The following is an 18,590-nucleotide window of genomic DNA, read 5'->3' as shown; positions in this document are numbered from 1 at the left end:
GGGGCAGTGTCCCTGAGGCCTGCAAGAGGCTGCTGCCCTGGGTCCTGGCCCAAGCCACCCCCCTCCCTGGCTTGAGCTAGCCCCCCGTTAAAAATGCATTTTAATTGATTTCCGAGAGGAAGGGAGAGAGAGAGAGAGAGAGAGAACATCAATGGTGAGAGAATCAGTGACCCCGCTGCCTCCTGCACGCCCCCTACTGGGGATCGAGCCCGCACCCCGGGCCTGTGCCCTGACTGGAATCGAACCCGGGACCACTGAGCCAAACCGGCTAGGGCCGTCCCACCCTTTGACTCAAGTAGGACACTCAGTACCTTCCCGAGGCTACACATACGCCTGGTCTCAGGTCACCTCCTCCTGTGCTGGGCTCCCCCACACACGGCCAGGCCATCCCCCCCTCCGCCTCAGGCTTCCCACCGGCCTAGCCTCCCGCTGTCCCTGGCCCAACCCGACCTCCCTCCCCTGCTCTGTCCCCATCAGATGAGCTTCCATGAGGACGACCAGGGCAGCTTTGTCACCAACGAGCGGAGCAGCGCCAGCGAGTGCGTCAGCAGCAGCGAGGAGGGCAGCTCCCTCACCTACTCCTCCATGTCTGACCACATCCCCCCGCCCCCGGTCAGCCCCCCGCCGCCGCCGCCCCTGCCCTTCCACGACCCGAAGCCCAGCTCCCGCACCCCCGACGGTCCCCGGGGTCCCACTCAGACTCTAGCCAAGCCCCTCACCCAACTCAGCCACCCGGTCCCTCCACCGCCCCCGCCACCCCTGCCCCCACCCGTGCCCTGTGCCCCCCCCATGCTGTCCCGGGGCCTGGGCCACCGCCGCAGCGAGACCAGCCACATGAGCGTCAAGCGCCTTCGGTGGGAGCAGGTGGAGAACTCGGAGGGCACCATCTGGGGTCAGGTAGGCGGCCTGGGGCCCCGTGCCCTGCGTTGGGGGGGGGGGGTTGGCCTGGGCAGCAGCATTGAGGACAAGGCCGGCCCTGTCCTGAGTCTAGCCCCCGGCATTTCCCTGGCTCCGTTTCCCCGGCGTCAGGAACACAGGGCAGCTCACTCCCTGCAAAGGACACCTCAAAGCAGGGCCAGACCCCTCGGCCACCTCGGACCCCTGGGTGGCTCCAGCCCCTTTGCAGCCCCTGCTGCCCCGCCCCACCCAGTGCTGGCCTCTGCGGGGTGGGGGGGGGGGGGTGGGGGCGGGTTCCAGGCGTGTGTGTGATTGGCCAGCAGAGGAGCGGCTCCCCACCTGAGAGCCGGCTGATCTGGCTTCTCTGCAGGCCGCCCTGGGGAGGGGGGCTCTCCTTGGGGATGGGGGGTGGGGGTGGGGGGGCGGCAGCCCAGCTGCCAGGCTCCTCCTCACTGTGAGCCGGCCCTGCCTTGCAGTTGGGGGAGGACTCTGACTATGATAAGCTGAGTGACATGGTGAAATACCTCGACCTGGAGCTCCACTTTGGCACCCAGAAACCGGCTAGTGAGTGGCCTGAGGGCCCTGGGGGACCCCCATCCCGGGGTCGCTGTGACAGCCCAGGGCTCAGAGCCCCCCGAGGGCTGTGCGGACGTCCATTCACTTACTGTGTCCCTGAGTTCAGACCTCAGGGCTCAGTTTCCCCGCCTCAGAACGAGGGACTGACAGCTGGCATTTATTGCAGTTACTACGCGCCAGACACCCTGCACCCTCACTTCCAGACCAGCCCCGGGACATGGTGACTTCCTGATGCGGAAGCACAGAGGGGCTGGTGACCTCAGGCGCAGCCGGAACGAGGCTGACAGGAGGCATCCACCATGCCCCTCCCAGACCCTCCCCCCCCCGTCTCTGTGTCCCTCCCTGTAGTTGGTGGGGGGGCTGCAGGCAGCCAGGGACACTGTGTGTGGACAGTGGTCCCCGGATGGAAGAGAAAGGCCGTGTCCACCAGGAGGCATCTGCAAGGCCCAGAGGGGGTTGGTGCCCCTCCCCCGGGCAGCTCAGTCCCGCCAGCGGGGAGAGAGGACGGAGGGACGCGCCATGCATGCTGAGAGCTAGGCCTGTGGACACCCAGAGCTGATTCAGTCTAGGCCTCAGAAAGGGGGCGTCTGGGCTGTGGGGGTGGCCACACCCCCCGGGCCCTCTCACAGCAGCCTCAGCCTGGCCGGCCTCGCTCAGCCATCATTTCCCTCCAGAGCCAGCGCCCAGGCCCGAGCCCTTCAGGAAGAAGGAGGTGGTGGAGATCCTGTCCCACAAGAAGGCCTACAACACCTGTGAGGGGCAGGGGGGCCCTGGGCGGTGGGGGGCAGGAGGCGGCCGCCCCGATGGAAAACAGAAATTAGGCTGTAACCCCCTCTCCCCCCCACGATACACCTGCCATCCAGCGGGGCAGAGGCCCCCTCCCAGGTCCCACATCCTCCTGGGTAGGTACGGCCCTGGGTCCACCCCACAGGCCCCGCCCTCTTGTTGGCCGGGGCTCTGGTCCCGCTTCCAGGCCCTTCCGAGGTTCCTTGGGGCCATCGCCAGGTCCCGCTCAGTTCTAGATCTCTCTCCCGGAGAACCCCGCCTGGCCCTTTAATCCGTCACCAAGGGGACGCTCCACCTCTCCCGGCTCCTGCCCCGCCCTGGTCCCCCCACCCAGGCCCCCCCTAGCAGCCCGGCGGAGCGGAGCTCCAGCCCCCGGCTCACCTGAGCCCGCCCGCAGCCATCCTGCTGGCGCACCTGAAGCTGAGCCCGGCCGAGCTGCGCCAGGTGCTCATGAGCATGGAGCCGGGGCGGCTGGAGCCCGCGCACCTGGCGCAGCTGCTGCTCTTCGCGCCCGACGCCGACGAGGAGCTGCGCTACCAGGCCTTCCGCGAGGCGCCCGGCCGCCTCAGCGAGCCCGACCAGTTCGTCCTGCAGGTGCGCGGGCCGGGCTGCTGCCCAGCCGGCCGCCGCTCCGTCCGGGGCCCCGTCGGTCCTGCTCCACACGCGCCCCCGCGCTCACACCTCTGAGTGCCAATTTACACCTTTCTTTTCTAAAAAAAAATATATCTCTATTGAGAGGAAGGGAGAGAGAAAGATAGAAACATCAATGATGAGAGAGAATCACTGATCGGCTGCCTCCTGTATGAAGGGGAGGAGTCGAGCCCGCAACCAGGGCATGTGCCCTGACTGGGAATCCAGCCGTGACCTGTGACCTCCTGGTTCATAGGTCGCCGCGCAACCAGCAATCCACACCTTTCTGAGCCAGGTCCCACTTGGGATCCAGCTGGATGGGGTGCTGGTGCCCTTAGGGGCCCTGTTAGTTCCCTAAGGGAAGCCCTGGCCGGGCAGCAGCCGGGACCCCAGGCCGCGATGGGGGGTGGGTCTCCTGGCGGTGCTGGCGGAGGGATGACTCCGGCCCGGCCTTCGCGGCAGATGCTGTCGGTTCCGGAATACAAAACCCGCCTGCGCAGCCTCCACTTCCAGGCCACCCTGCAGGAGAGGACGGAGGAGGTCCGGGCCAGCCTGGAGTGCCTGCGCCAGGCCTCGCTGGAGCTCAGAAACAGCCGGAAGCTCGCCAAGATCCTGGAGGTCCGCCCGCACCCCCTGCCTGCCCCCCCCACCTGCCCCTCTGCCCCTGGGGCGCCCACGATGGACCCGGGGAGAGGGGTGGGGGGTGCCTGCCCGCCCGCCGCCCACCTGCCCCTCTGCCCCTGGGGCGCCCACGATGGGCCAGGGGAGAGGGGTGGGGGTACCTGCCCGCCCGCCGCCCACCTGCCCCTCTGCCCCTGGGGCGCCCACGATGGACCCGGGGAGAGGGGTGGGGGTGCCTGCCCGCCCGCCGCCCACCTGCCCCTCTGCCCCTGGGGCGCCCACGATGGACCCGGGGAGAGGGGTGGGGGGTACCTGCCTGCCCCCCCACCTGCCCCTCTGCCCCTGGGGCGCCCACGATGGGCCCGGGGAGAGGGGTGGGGGTGCCTGCCCGCCCGCCGCCCACCTGCCTGCCCCCCCACCTGCCCCTCTGCCCCTGGGGCGCCCACGATGGGCCCGGGGAGAGGGGTGGGGGTGCCTGCCCGCCGCCGCCCACCTGCCCGCCGCCGCCCACCTGCCCGCCCGCCGCCCACCTGCCTGCCCCCCCCCACCTGCCCCTCTGCCCCTGGGGCGCCCACGATGGGCCAGGGGAGAGGGGGTGGGGGTACCTGCCCGCCCGCCGCCCACCTGCCTCCCACAGTTCGTGCTGGCCATGGGCAACTATCTGAACGACGGACAGCCCCGGACCAACAAGACCACCGGCTTCAAGATCAACTTCCTCACCGAGGTGAGGGCCTCCCCGCTCTGCCACTGAGGTTGGGGGACGGCGGGGGGGGGGGGTGCGGCAGAGCAGAGGAGGGAACATCACCCCCCGGGGGCCCTTCCCCAGGAGGAGGAGCTGGCTGCCCAGGGGCCAGGATGTGACTGCAGCAAAGGATGGGGGGCTCCTCCACCCCAAGCCTCTGGAACAATGGAGTGGGGGGGGGCAGGGAGGGAAGACTCCAAGTGGAAGGGGAGCGCCCACCGGGCAGGTTCTGTACCCCCAACAGCACCCACACTGTCAGTCCAGCCACCCCCACCCCCAGATCTAGGATCAGAAACAGGACGGCTGCGCACCCAGCCTTCCCCCCAGGGCTCCTGGGACTTCTCCCCAGGGAGCCTTTTGTCGTTGAACAAGAGGAAGGAAAACTCCACTTGCAGGTGTAAATGGTTTAGGATGTCTGAGGCTGGGGGGCCACGGACGCTTCCGGAAAACCACAAGAGGGAAGACCTGGGAGTGGTGCTCCCCACCCCGGGAGTCAGGGAAGCGTGGGCTCTGTCTGCGGACAAGGGCCAACGCTCAAGGACGGAGAGCCTAGGGCCTGCCTCTCCCTGGGGCTGCGGGCCTGGTTCCCGGGCCTCAGAGAGCTGGGCAGGGAGCTCCAGACTCCCAGGGGGCCTGTGGCATCCCGGCAGGTAAGACCCGGAGAAGGGACACAGCGGCCGGGTTGTGAGTGTTGGAGTCGGCTGAGGGCAGGGACGAGGCGGTCTGAGAGAAGCAGGGCTGGGCACGCTGGTCCGTGTGGCCAGCGGTCTGACGGGGCTGAGGAGGATGTGTGTTGGGGGTCACTTGCAGCTGAACTCCACCAAGACAGTGGACGGGAAGCTCACCTTCCTGCACATCCTTGCCAAGTCGCTGAGCCAGCACTTCCCTGAGCTCCTGGGCTTCGCGCAGGACCTGCCCACGGTGCCCCTGGCGGCCAAAGGTAGGCTGCGGGGGGGGGGGGGGGAGGCAGGCTCTGCCGCTGGGCGGTTGGGCGGCCCCACGAGGCCCTGCCCTTCCCTGCAGTGAACCAGCGGGCTCTGACCGGCGACCTGGATGACCTGCACGGCACCATCCGCGAGATCCAGGCTGCCTGCCAGAGCTCGGCCCCCTCTGGCGAGGACAAGTTTGCCGCCGTCATGACGGTATCCTCCGAGCGGCCGGGCCCAGGGGCACAGGGGGCCCAGGGCGGTCGGGGGAGCTGGCTCCGGCTCCGGTGCCCACCGTCTCCCCACAGAGGTTCTGGGCAGAGGCTGCTGTGTGTCCCGGCTGCTGGAAGAGGGTCCGTCCTGGGCTGTTCAGAAGCCAAGCACTTGGGCCAAGGCCGGGCGCCCCTGGAAGGCGCTCTTTTGACTGCGCTGAGGCCGCGGCCTCGTCCCAGGTCCTGGTCCCCAGGAGAGCCCGGACCTAGGTTAGGAGATCCAGAGAGAGGCTTGTCAGGCCCTGGCAAGGCAGTCGGGAGAGAGGGACATTCCCACTGGGCACAGAGTGACAAACGCCGTAGAAAAAGAGAGAGAGCCCTAACCGGTTTGGCTCATGGATAGAGCGTCAGCCTGCGGACTGAAGGATCCCAGGTTCGATTCCCGTCAGGGGCATGTACCTTGGTTGCGGGCACATTCCCAGTGGGAGGTGCGCAGGAGGCAGCTGATCGATGTTTCTCTCATCGATGTTTCTAACTCTATCCCTCTCCCTTCCTCTCTGTAAAAAAAATCAATAAAATATATTTAAAAAAAGAAAAAGAGAGAGAGGGTCAGGCCTGGAGAGGGGCAGGGGGCCACTCCCGTGAATGACTGGGAAGAGGGTGGTGGCATCTGAGCAGAGCCAGCGGGGGGAGCTGCTGCAGAGAGGAGCGAGGGAAAGGCCCCGGCAGGACAGGGCGTGGCGGGGTCCAGGACTAGTTCAGGGGCACAGCACTGCGCGCCGGACAGGGCGCGGCTCCCAGCTGAGCACTGGGTCCGGGGCAGCTGGGAGGGGCAGCTGGGCTGGGTCTGGGGGCACCCGGCAGGCGGGCAGTTTCCTGAGCAGCGGCCCCAGTCCTTCCTGGAGACGGCGCAGCCGGCGCTGCGGGCGCTGGACGGGCTGCAGCGCGAGGCCGTGGAGGAGCTGGGCAGGGCGCTGGCCTTCTTCGGAGAGGACTCCAAAGCCACCACCTCGGAGGCCTTCTTCGGCATCTTCGCGGAGTTCATGAGCAAGTTCGAGGTGAGCCGCGGGAGGCACCAGGCCCTCGGGAGGGGCAGGGCCAGCGGTCCACAGAGGGGGGTCTTCTGTGAAGCGGGGTGCTGGGAAAGCACCCCAGTGAGTGACCCCCAGGGAGGGGTGTGGGTCTCTGCTGTGCTCGGGTGCTGAAATTGGCAAGGCAGGTGTTGGGTGAAGGGCTGGGGGCTCCCGGAACCACTGACAAACCCTCCCCCCGCTCCTCCCCGCAGCGGGCCCTCGGCGACCTGCAGGCCGGGGAGGGCGGGCGCAGCTCGGGCATGGCTTCGCCCCTGGCCTGGTGACAGGGCGCCCGCGCCCCTGCAGCCCGGTGTGGAGAGGAACACCAGAGCTGCGCCCCCCCCACCCCTGAGCCCCTCCTGCCTGGGACCTCGGGCTGCTGTGCCCACGGAGCCCACGTCTCCAGCTACCTCAGCGCCGAACGTCAGCCACTGCGAAGGTCCGGGGTTCTGCTGGACCCCCTCTCCCGGCCGAGCCCCAGCCCTGAGCGCCGGGGTGCAGGGGCCACCGTGTACTCGCGGGGAAGGTGGACCCCAGGAGGGCCGCCATCGCTCCCTGGCCTGGCTGTGCCCAGGTTCCGCTGGCCCCCCGCACCTCACTCCACCTGGCCCCCAGGCACGCCAGCAAGGGCTCCTGCCTGAACCCTCAGGACGCAGGGGACTCGGGGGTGGGGGCTGCGACCTGCAGGTGAATTGCGCGTGGCCAGGCCCCTGGGCGGCCTCTGCTGTCTGCTCCTCCATGGCTTGGCTCCCATCGGGCCCTGGGGGTCATCATCGGGGCACAGACCTCCTGGACCCGAACCCTGGAGAGAGGCAGAGGCCCTTGAGCACGCCCCCCCCCCGGGGGGGGCGCTGTGAGCCTGCAGGCCCCTCTCCCAGCCGGGCCTCGGGCTGTTTGGAAGAGGCCAGCGGTGTGGAGAGCCCCATTCCCAGCCTCACGGGGCTTGGGAGCTGGAGGAAACTGCCCTGGGCTGGTGCCCAGAGGTGGGGGGCGGGGCATTGGGGCTTTGTGGGGGCGCACGTCACTCAGTTGCGAAGCAGTCGGCCACTCTGCAGCGGGCGGGGCGCAGGGGCAGGGCCGGAGAGACGGAGCCGTCCGGGTGGCGCCTGGACAGGACTTGGTGACGACGGGAGGGGTGCTGTGACGGTCCCTGGAACAGGTCCCGTGCGGAAAGCAGGCTCGTGGGGAGGGACACAGTCTCGGACTTTCTGGGACCCCGCGGTTGTCCTGGTGTCTGGAGCTACCTGGGCGCAGGGGGGCGCGGGCAGGAGGGCGCGTTGGCTTCTTTCCGGGCTCCAGCTGGCGACCCCGGGCCTCGGGCAGCTCCCTGTGGCCTCTCCTCAACCTTCTCCCGGGGACCTCTGACCAGGGCTCTAGGCCCGTCCCCCAGAGTCTTTCCGCCCCCGGAGGCCGAAGGGCCCATGTTGCTCCCGCAGAGATTGGGACCGTCCGTCCTGGGGATTTCTGACCCTTCCCGCTCCTGCCAGGCTCCCGAGCCCCTCTTTGAGGCCATGGGTGTGGGTTTTTTTTGTTTTTTTTTTTGTTCCCCTCTCGTATCTACCACACAGGAATCTCTAAACCCAAAGGCTTAATTCCAGGGCAGGGTGGATGGAGCCAGAGGTGGCCAGTGGTGCGCATTCCAGGCATTCCCACAGCCGTCAGAAGCTGGCAGGAGGCCAGTGCAGACCCACAGGAGATCTCAGAGATTAGAGACACCCCCAGGCCATGCACGGGGTGACCCCCGCAGCTCATAGCTCGGGGAGCCGCTGTGGCATTTCCCTGCGAGTTAGAAACGTGGCAGATGCAGCCCTGTGCCAGGGAGCACAGCTTCGCCTGCCGTCCATCGGTGACCTACTGGCCACACAGGCCATGGAACAAGCTGTCCCGAAGCTCAGCCGCTGCCCTGGCCGGTTGGCTCAGTGGGTAGAGCGTCGGCCTGCGGACTGAGGGTCCTGGGTCCCATCCTGGTCCAAGGCCCATACCTTGAATGCAGGCTCCTCCCCGGCCCTGGTCTGGGCATGTGCGGGAGGCAACCAACCCCTGGGTCTCTCTCTCTCACATCCATGTTTCTCTCTCTTTGGATCTCCCCTTCCCTTCCACTCTCTCTAAAAATCAATGGCAAAATATCCTCAGGTGAGGATCAACCAAAACAAAACAGAACAAAAGCCTCAGTTGCTTAAAACAGCGGCCACTTACTGCTCTGAGCTGGGCCGCGGGCTCTCGTGTGTGCAGTCACCTGTGGTCCCGGGCAGCCCCACGGCCTCTCTCCCATGCCCGGGCCTTCCTGGGGCAGCTGGGGTGCTTTCATGCGGCCTCTGGTCCTCCAGGCAGATGGCCGGGATGGTTCCCAGGGTGGAGGCAGGGGTCCAAGCGAAAAGCAAAGGCCCAGAAGCCCCCTTGTGGCCTACGCTCAGGACTGGCACCCCAGTCTCCTCAAAGCCAGTGACAGCCAGCCCGGGGTCTGGGGAACGGGAAATACACTCCATGCGTGGTGAGAGGCGCTGTAAAGGCACATTGAGGGGATCCCTGGTGAGTAAGAACCAGGGCCATTCTTGCAATCAATGCACCACATGCCCCCTTGACTGGGCACTTGGTTCAGACCCCAGCCTCCTTAACCTCTGTGCGCTGGTCCCGCCCGGACCCAGCACGGCTCTAGTTACCCCTCTATCCTGTGCCCTCCAGGTGGCATGCTTCTCGCTCCCACTTACTTGGTCACCCGGAGTGCCCCGTCTCCTCTCCACTCACACTCAGTCCAGGGGGCAGCAGTGGCCCGTGCCAGCCTGGAACCAGTGTCCCTTCTGCTGGGGGGAGCTCCCTGGTTTCCCTTTGGGAAATGATCCCTCCCCCACTTCCACGCCCTGGAGCAGTGCCGGTTGGATAAGGAGGGTCTCCTGGCTCCGGGTCAATTCAGGGCTGAAGTTAGAACTGTTTGGAAAAGGAGGCTTCCTTTCTTCGGGGTGAGTTGCTGGGCGCAGAGAGGGTGGAAGGCTGGGCGGAGCTTTCAGAACCTCCCCCTGCAGTGCACCTGCCTGGGTGGAAAGCCTGTGCTGGAGAGCAGACGAGAGATCACGCCATACATCTCCTTGTCCCTGGATCCAACCATGCCTGAAGCAGGATCTGGACTTGTCCGTTTCCAAGACAATTTGTAACCGCCCCCCCCCCCCTCCATTTGTAAATTCTTAAATTTTATTTTAATGTTTTGGCTTAGGCTGGTTTGAATGGGTCCTGTCCCTTGCATCACCAAGAGTGTTGACGAATACACCCGTCCGCAGGTGGTTGTAGATACTCGGCCTTTCCATGTTCTCAGCGAATTCTCTTCCTCCATAAACGCATTTGCCAATACCTCTGGACTGCCTCCTGTGTGCCAGGGGTAATGCTGGCCGCACACATCGTATGGGCCAGCGTCTCCGAGTGTGGTTCCCGAGGGCTGTATTTCATGGTGGCTCTACGCCCGAGTCGGGACAAAGCCCGACATGTGAGCCAACATGTGCTCCCTATCCCCCACCAACTCCTCACCCAACAGCGTGGTGGGAGTGCAAGCACGTTCGCCCCAGGAATTCCTTGGTCTCTCACTTACGCGAAGGGAGTCACAGCCTAATTGCACACCGCCTCTCCCAGCGACATTGGCCCGTGGTTGCCGGGAGTGTGCTCGACGTTTCCACAGATTCCATTCCATTGGACTTCCACAGGGACCCGCTGCGGTGGGCTTTGTTAGCTCCTTTTTACAAATGAAAAGTCTGACACGCAGCACGGTCATGTGACTTGCCCAGTCGAACACGTGGGTCCGTCTAAATCCAAAGCCCATCCTCTGAGTGGAAATATCGTCTTTGTTTTGCTTTACGTATTTTTTATGCTTTTTAGATTTTAATAGTCATGTTCCAAGGGCCACGGGTGCTGGTGACTTCAACACAAAGCCCTTATACCTCTTTCCTTACCACTTCCTGTTCCTGGTCAGACAACGATGACAACATAGCACCGACGGAGGGGCTTCAGACACAGGAATCTATTTCCTCCTCGTTCTGGAGGCTGGACGTCCATGATCAAGCTGGAGGCAGGCTCGGTTTGTCCTGAGGCTGTTCTCCAAGGCGTGCAGGTGGCCGCCGTCCCCTCGCGCCCCCGCATGACCTCTTCTCTGTGTGTGTGCGCATCCCTGTGTGTCTTCCTCTTCTGAGGACACCAATCACATTGGTTTAGGGCCCCACCCATGTGACCGCACCTCACCTTGATTACCACCTTAAAGACCCCGTCTCCAAATGCAGCCACATTCTGAGGAGCCAGCCGGGGGGTTAGAACGGCAACATCTGAATTTGGGGAGGGGACACGATTCAGCCCATCACACTCCCTTCTCGGGGGCCAAGGGGAGAAGAGTCCTGGGCTGAGCTGATGCTTCTAAGAGAAAGGATCCCGTGAAGCAGGGTTTCCTCACTTCTCCGCCCGCTCATTCCCACGCTCCTGCCCTCGCCTTCCTCCCAGGCTGCTCAGGCCCTGCCGGTTACTCATTTTCTGTCTGTGCTGTGTTCCTGCCCTCCCCCCCGAACCCTCAGGCATCTCAGCGCACCAGGGACCTCAGCTCACTCCCCACTGACTCTCCCCCTCCCCGGCAGCACCCCTTCCCCCGTCGCACCCTCTAGAACAGTCTTGGCCGGTGCCCTCCGGAGCCAAATTGTTCAGACTGTTGTCTACACCGGCTGCGTCTGCAGCCTCGCCATCCACTCACCTCCAGGCCGGGCAGTATGGCTTTCTCTCTCTTCACCCCCGGACCTGCTCCGGCCTCTGACAAGGAGCTGCCGGGAGGGCCGGCTGTCCTTATCTTCACTGCCCTCTACGACAGCCTCCCGGCCACTGTTTACCCTCCCTTGGCAAATCCTCACACACCCAGGCTCCAGCGGCCAGCTGTCTGCTCCCCGATAACCCTGTCCTCAGCTTGACTTCCCATTGGCCCAGCTGTTTCTAGACTTTGCACACAACAAGTGCTCAATAGTTACCCGTTAAATCAAACCGAATGACATCAAGGTAGGGAGCTACCAAGAGTGCCGCCTCCTCCCTATGAAACAGTTCGGCCACCGGTATCCGGGCCCCTAAAACCAGGCTGCGGAGGAAGGTCTGCAGAGGCCAGACAAGCAGTGCAAACATGTGGCGTGGGCGGGGGTGAGGAAACGAGGACAAGGACGAGAAGCCACTGACCAGGGCGGGCTGGGCCCCAGGAGCTGGGGAGCGGCTGCCGGCTGCAGGGGGACCGCCCGGCCCTCCCGCCATCCCTCCGGCCTCGGACTCCCACGTGGGAAGACACACCTTGTGGTGCCCGAGCTTCGGGCTTTCGCAAAGGCAGCCAGAAGCCCAGATTTTTGTTTGAAATGTTGGCAACCAATTCAAAGCTTTCAGAAAGGTGCTCAATCGGAACCAAAGAAAAGGCCTCGGTGACCAGGGGAGCCCAGCGGGGAGTTTGCAGGCCCTGGAATGAAACGTCTGCGTCATTGGATGCGTTCATACCACCTGGGTACGGGGGGGGGGGGGGTTTGAGGGGGCTCCCACAAAGGGGCTTGGTTTGTTTCCAGTGGGAGCAAGGGGGCCGTGCTGGGGCTAGCTGCAGTCCGGGGGGAAGGTGCTGGCGGCCTTACTCTGCAGGTGCCCCTTGTTTTGGAAAGTCACCCCGATGGGTCCCAGAAGGCGGGACCCACGCGGTGTTCTGGGGGAAACTGAAGTCACCGCGAAACCAGTGCTGTTCCCCAGGCCGGGGCGCAGGGCCTGGCTAGCTGTACGAATGAGCCACCTCTTTACCTCGAGAGTGCCCCGATCTCTAAAGAGGGTTTGACTGACTCCTGGATGTCCCCAGCATCGATGAACACGGCGATTGTGCGATCCTGCACCATGTGGGGTTGGTGTGAGGGTTTCCACAAAAGGAGACAGTGTGCAGGGGCAGGAAGGACTGGGTAGGGTGCGGAAGGGGGAGCCCTCTGGGCTGGAGGTGAGCTGGGTCCTGCCCCGTGAGAGCTGCCACTGCCCGCCCGCACTGAGCGCTGGGCGGTCTCCAGGAGGTGGCCTTAGCGGTGTGGGAAGGACTTCCCACGTTAGGAGGGAAGTGGTTCAGGGAACGCAGGTGGCGTGGGCAGGTGTGGTGGCTCTGAGCTCGGCAGCTGGCCACAGCGTCAAGCACAGGGCTACACCCCTCAGCCATTCCCCAGAAACTCCCTGAGGAGGGGGACCCCAGAAGAAAGGCTAGACGTGGAAATGCACCCCACAGAAATAGTCAGAAGTGCGAAGAGGCATGGAGGCACGTGGCCGTTCCTTGTGGCGTCCATCAGAAGCGACCAGGATGTCCAAAAGCTCGGGGATCAGAGGAACGGATTCCACAAGAGTCCTAGGTTGGAACGTAACACAGCGATTATAATGGTGAGGAGTGGTTAAGGTCATGGGAGGGCGCGTATGATGTAATAAGTAAAAAATACAACATGGATGGGCCCTGGCTGGTTTGGCTCAGTGGATAGAGCATCGGCCTGCGGGCTGAAGGGTCCTGGGTTCGATTCCTGTCAAGGGCACATACCTGGGTTGTGGGCTCATCCCCAGTGGGGGGCATGCAGGATGCGGCCAATCAGTGATTCTCTCTCATCATTGATGTTTCTATCTCTCTCTCCCTCTCTGAAATTAATAAAAATTAAAAAAATATATATATAACCGAAACCGGTTTGGCTCAGTGGATAGAGCGTCGGCCTGCGGACTCAAGGGTCCTGGGTTCGATTCCGGTCAAGGGCATGTACCTTGGTTGCGGGCACATCCCCGGTAGGGGGTGTGCAAGAGGCAGCTGATCAATGTTTCTAACTCTCTATCCCTCTCTCTTCCTCTCTGTAAAAAATCAATAAAATATATATATTAAAAAAAATATATATATATATATATAAAATAATAATAAAATGGATGGGACCAGATGACCTAGGGTACAACAGGACTTTTTTTTTTTAATAACCCTTCTTTTTTTCTTTTTTCTTTTAAATATATTTTTATTGATTTCAGAGAGGAATGGAGAGGGAGAGATAGAAACATCAATTTGATTTCCCATTGGCCCAGCTGTTTCTAGACTTTGCACACAACAAGTACAAAGAGATGAGAGAGAATCACTGATCGGCTGCCTCCTGCACACACCCCACTGGAGATGGAGCCCCCAACCCAGGCATGGGCCCTGACCAGGAATTGAACCGTGACCTCCTGGTTCAGAGGTCGATGCTCAACCCCTGAGCCACCGCGGCCTGGCACAACGGGACTTTTGGAACGCTTCACGAGTGAAGCAGGGCTGCGTGGGGCATCCCGACGTGGCCTGGCCTGGCCTGTTCTCCCGCAGACGCCGGGCGGTACCGGTGTGAGCAGCCCTGTGGGTACTCGCTCCTGTCAGAACCAGCCTCATACTTCCCGTCATCCCGGGAGAAGGGGAGCCTCGGGCCTGAAGTGAGGACTCGGAGAGCCAGCTGTGGGCTGGACTGGAGAGACTGTGTTTCTGGCCCAAATTCCGAGGCCCGAGGCCCCTGCAGTGTTCTCAGTGGAGTGAGTGAGAGTGCCCAGGGCGGGAGTGTGGAGGACTGACTGCCGTCTCCCTCCTCTGCACAGGCCCCCCCATTGCCTGTCTCCCCAGGAAACCCAGGGACCCTGGCTGCCATCGTCCACCAAGTGTCTTTGCCCAGGTGGCTAGTTTGCTGGAATTGCAGTGGATCCGTGGCCTGAGCGGGGCCAGTCGGAATCCTGCCACATGAGATTTTAAATAACCCCTAGAGATTCCAGCCTTGCTAGGACTGCTCTCCAGAACAAAAGAGATGTGGACTTGCCAGTGGGCCGGAGAAGCAAAGAGAGAGGAGAGCGAGATACATGTCTCTTTTGCCATTTCTAAGTGTCTGCTATCAGCCATCCAATCGCTTCATGAGAAAATCAACCTCAGGTTGCCAAGTCTTTAAAGAATGACTGATTTCATTCTGACTAGTGAAGAAATCTGCAGAAAGTGGCTCTCTTAAATAATTACATATTATTCAAAACTGCATGTGTGTGCGTGCATGTGTGTGTGTGTGTTGAGGCATATACACATATATGCATATGTGTACACACACAGAATAATTCATAGTCCTCCTGAAGACATCATAGACTCAGATGCATGGCATGCGGAAATAAATCTCAGACACAACCTCGCACGTTGAGATTGACATCTTCCCAGCAAACTGACCTGAGAAAAGAAATGAGGAGAGACGACGCCGTGCAGTTTTCTATCAGGACTTTTCCGAAGGTTTGATCGTGCTCAGACTGAAACTCGCCGCATCAGCTCTAGAAGGAGTGGAAAGAAGTGACCACTCTCTTAGGTGTGACTAGGTCGATATGAGGCAACATGCTGTCATTCTTTACAGAAAAAAAAAAAAAAAAGCCCTGTCCGGTCTGGCTCAGTGGTCGGAGCGTTGGCCTAGACCGCCAAAGGGATGTGAGTTAGATTCCCAGTCAAGGGCACTTACCTCGGTTGCAGGTTTTCTCTCTCTCTCTCTCTCAGTCTCTCTCTCTCTCTCCTTCCCTTCCTCCTCCCTTCCTTCCACTCTCTCTCTAAAATTCAATGAAAAAAAATATCCTTGGGTAAGGATTAAAAAAAAAAAAAAAAAAAGCTCAGAAAGCCCCTTCTATACCAGAAAAGATAAACACATTCTATCCCTAAGTGGGGGGGGAGACGAAGAGACAGCTTTTCCTAAGTTCCTGGACCCTTTCCGTGTTTAACTTGGTATCGTCCGCACAGGTTGTTCTACGCATCTATTCCCAGGAATGAAAAGTGGCTGTGGCTCTGAATCCCTTTTCACGCACACACACACACAAAACAGTGGCAGGACCCCAGCCCCATCACTGAAACACACAGGTGTAGGCCGTATGTAAATATTTATGCAATCTGGCAACATCTCACCACACACATCCGTTTGTTTGGCAATGCTTGCCAAGGCACAGCCCCAGAATAAGTGAGATTGACGCCTGGAGCCGGAGTGAAGCGCCATGTCTCACTTGCTCAGGAAATTCATCCCCCAACCTTGGCTCGTCTTTCCTTAGACTAAGGACCAGGTGATGTTTCTGGAAAACGGTGTGTAAATGGATGCTGCCAATGCCGACTCAGGAGCTGAACTGCTGAGTCATGGGGGACCCCAGGTAGAGGAGACGGTGAGCATTTGGGCAGTTTGTTCCCACGCTGAGTGGAGAACTCTGTCCCGGGAGCAGGCCAGCCCATGGCCCCTGGACACGCCCTCATCATACAAGTATTGAATCACCATGTTGCAGCCCTGAAGCTAATGTAATTGGATCTCAGCAAAAATGGAGACATTACAATGCTCTGAATTATTAAAGTTGTTAATCCCAATACACTGACACACACACACAATCAGGATCACATGAAGAGGTGACCGAAGAGGGTGCAGTGACAAAAATGTAGGAAAGAAGGAGTATTTCGTACGTGTGCGAGGTGGTTCATTAGGAAAAGCGCTGTGAGGCCTTGCGCCGGAGGCCGGCCTGTGCCGAAGATCTGGTCTGACTGCGCACTCATCTCTGCTGGCCTGTGCCAGCCAACAGCCCAGCGCAGGCGCTTCGGCCACGTCACAGCTCCTGCCAAACTAGCCTGATTCGTCCAAATCACCCCAAACCGCCATCTCTAACTCAGGCTTCCATATGTTTCCCTGGACAAGTGTCTTTCCTGGGATGGGGTGCGGTGCCTGTGCTGCTGGGCCCCACATGGCCTCCCGTGCGCCGTGCAGTCACAGAGCCAGTGGCGGGAGCGGGAGCCTGGGTCCTGGCTGTTGCAGGAGCTGCCCTGGGCCAAGCAGGGTTTTGATCATCCGAGGGACTAAGCTGAAGCCCACCGCCGGCCGGTGGATTCTAGAGCCCCTTCCCGGGAGCTGGGGCAGGAAAGCGAGGTACCATCCACGTGAAGACTGCCCTCTCTTCGCCCACAGTCGCTCCTTGGGCGAAGAGGTTTAAAGTGAACTTCCTCATGGGGAAACTAATGTAGAACAAGGACGGGGGTGGTGGGCTGGCACTCCAAGAGAAAGGGACAAAGTGACCCGCGCTGAGCGTGCTTGGCACCGACCCTCGGGGCGTCTGCCGTGTCTTCAGCCCAGGATGGAGAATTTGGAAGAGGCTTAGAGTGAAGGGGAATCCAAGAAGCGGCTGTGATTTTGGCGAAGGTGCCTGGTTTAGTGCTGTAATTACCTTATTTTTTAAATATATATATTTCTTGGAGTAAATCCTATATAATAAAAGCCTAATATGCAAATCGACCGAACTGTAGAATGACGGGGGGGTTGGGGGGCGGGGAATGACCGGTCGCTATGCTGACCACCAGGGGGCAGATGCTCAACACAGGAGCTGCCCTCAGCCCACAGGCCCCAGGCCAGCCAAGGCAGGTGCCAGCAGGGGTCCCTGACGGTTGCCCCACAAGTCAGCCCTGATCACCGGCCAGGCCTAGGGACCCTACCTGTGCACGGATTTCGTGCACCAGGCCTCTAGTATTTCAAGTAAATGATATCAGTGTTTAAAAACCAGTAAAAGTATTGTGTAATTTTCTGGCTTCTGTGCTGTTTGTGGCATCTGTCAGCGGGTCTGGCTTCATGGTAAGCAACCACTTTCTCAGGGACAGAGGGCCCCACACTCAAGGCTTAATGCTCCAGGGCGACCGTCTTCAAATTCTTAATAGTTTTAACTTTGAATTTGTGTTTTGCATGTGACGTCCGTGGCCCCTGCGTGGTTCCACTCTTGCCGCCTTCTCGCCTCATCAGGATGGGTTCTCGGCTGTCTGCTCTCCTGCATCCCTGGCAGCCCAGCCTCCTTCCTTCTGCTTCTGCCCAGTGAACACGGCCACCTTCCGCTGAGGTGGGAGCCTGGGGGTAGGTGTGGAGTGGGTCTGGTTGAACGTGTGTGCCTTGTGGCCTATATGAGCAGGGCATGGCAGTGGCCATCCCACTGTTTGGTGGTCAAGACTCTCACCCATCCCTGATCCAGGGATATCGTGGCACCGAGTCTGTCATGCCCTTGAGGGTGCCCTCTGCCAGGGGTTGAGGTGGTGGTGTGGAAAGAGGAGATGCCAGCTGGAGGGAGAGGGAACCAGCAGGCACCAGGCCCCGTGCATACTCCACCAAGCCCAAGGCGGGCCCCGGCTCACAGGAGCAACAGCGCTGGCCCATCCCGGATCCCCATGCCCAGCGACGTGCTCTCTTGGCCTGCACTGCACCCGGGGGCCCCTCTCCTCCTTCCGACCTTCCTGCCTCTGTCCTGTGTTCATCTCTTCCAGGCGGGTCCTCGGACACCCAAGGACAAGCCATGACATACGGATCGTGTGCTTTCAGGGATTCCGCGTCCGTGGTAAATGCTCGGATACTTGCATTCAAAACCGATGTTGCCCGATATAAAGACAAACGATAAAATTCATGATCACAATTTAAATATTTTTTCTTTACTTAGAATGAATGGCAGTAAATAGTAAACAGGAAACACCCCAAGTTGGGAGAGACCGCAAGTCAGGGGCAAGCTTATATTTTAGTCTCTTTAACAGCATTTCCCCCTGCTTTCCTCTGGGGATCCCACATTTCTGCACGGGACCCCACAAATTATGCAGAAGATCCTGTTTGTCAGCTTCATTCCCTTGGCAATTTCTTGTGATTTATTCTCTCATCCTACAGAGTTGTTCACTTTTCTACCTAATTTTGCTCTCTTTCTCAAAGGGAGTTCCCAGAATGAGAAAATCTTCAGACCTCCTCATAAGTGAGTTGGCGACTCCCTCCCCAGACACCCCCAATATCGGCCTTATCCTCTGTGATGCCACCACGGATTAATTTTTATTTTTCTCTTACACTTTTTCATACAGTAAGCCTGTAGAGCTCTTACTATTAGGGGGAGGGGAAAAATCGCTCACAAGGGAGTGTCATTTCAAAAATTAAAGGAAATCGCTGGCACCCCAGGAGAAGCCGGAAACCCAGCATGGGGGAGTTGGCGAGAAGCCGGGGTCCTCCGCAGCGAGCCCGGGAGCGAGTGCTCCCCGCTCGGCCTGCGTTCCGGAGCGTCCCCTTTAAGGGCCGGGGCCAGGGCGGGGCCTGGCGGCGGCTAGCTTTCCCAGGCTGCCCCGCGCGCGCGCCGGCAG

At 60.9% G+C, this 18,590-nt stretch overlaps 1 protein-coding gene across 3 annotated transcripts in view; it reads left to right on the top strand.

Moving 5' to 3' along the window:
* GRID2IP (Grid2 interacting protein) overlaps nucleotides 1–6,747 on the top strand; it is a 30,000-nt gene extending 23,253 nt beyond the window's left edge. For all 3 annotated transcript variants that reach the window (XM_054718173.1, XM_054718175.1, XM_054718174.1), the window contains 10 exons: nucleotides 478–897; nucleotides 1,374–1,461; nucleotides 2,148–2,225; nucleotides 2,657–2,853; nucleotides 3,352–3,507; nucleotides 4,148–4,234; nucleotides 5,063–5,192; nucleotides 5,276–5,394; nucleotides 6,284–6,448; nucleotides 6,676–6,747. In XM_054718173.1, the coding sequence (XP_054574148.1) occupies nucleotides 478–897; nucleotides 1,374–1,461; nucleotides 2,148–2,225; nucleotides 2,657–2,853; nucleotides 3,352–3,507; nucleotides 4,148–4,234; nucleotides 5,063–5,192; nucleotides 5,276–5,394; nucleotides 6,284–6,448; nucleotides 6,676–6,747 (1,512 nt within the window). The remainder of the gene's footprint in view (nucleotides 1–477; nucleotides 898–1,373; nucleotides 1,462–2,147; nucleotides 2,226–2,656; nucleotides 2,854–3,351; nucleotides 3,508–4,147; nucleotides 4,235–5,062; nucleotides 5,193–5,275; nucleotides 5,395–6,283; nucleotides 6,449–6,675) is intronic.
* The last annotated feature ends 11,843 nt before the right edge of the window (nucleotides 6,748–18,590 follow it).

The sequence above is a fragment of the Eptesicus fuscus genome, chromosome 6 (genome assembly GCF_027574615.1).
Source record: "Eptesicus fuscus isolate TK198812 chromosome 6, DD_ASM_mEF_20220401, whole genome shotgun sequence".
In the NCBI taxonomy this organism is placed as follows: Eukaryota; Metazoa; Chordata; class Mammalia; order Chiroptera; family Vespertilionidae; genus Eptesicus; species Eptesicus fuscus.
The sequence above is the reverse complement of the archived record's forward strand: the minus strand, read 5'-3'. Positions and strand labels throughout refer to the sequence as shown.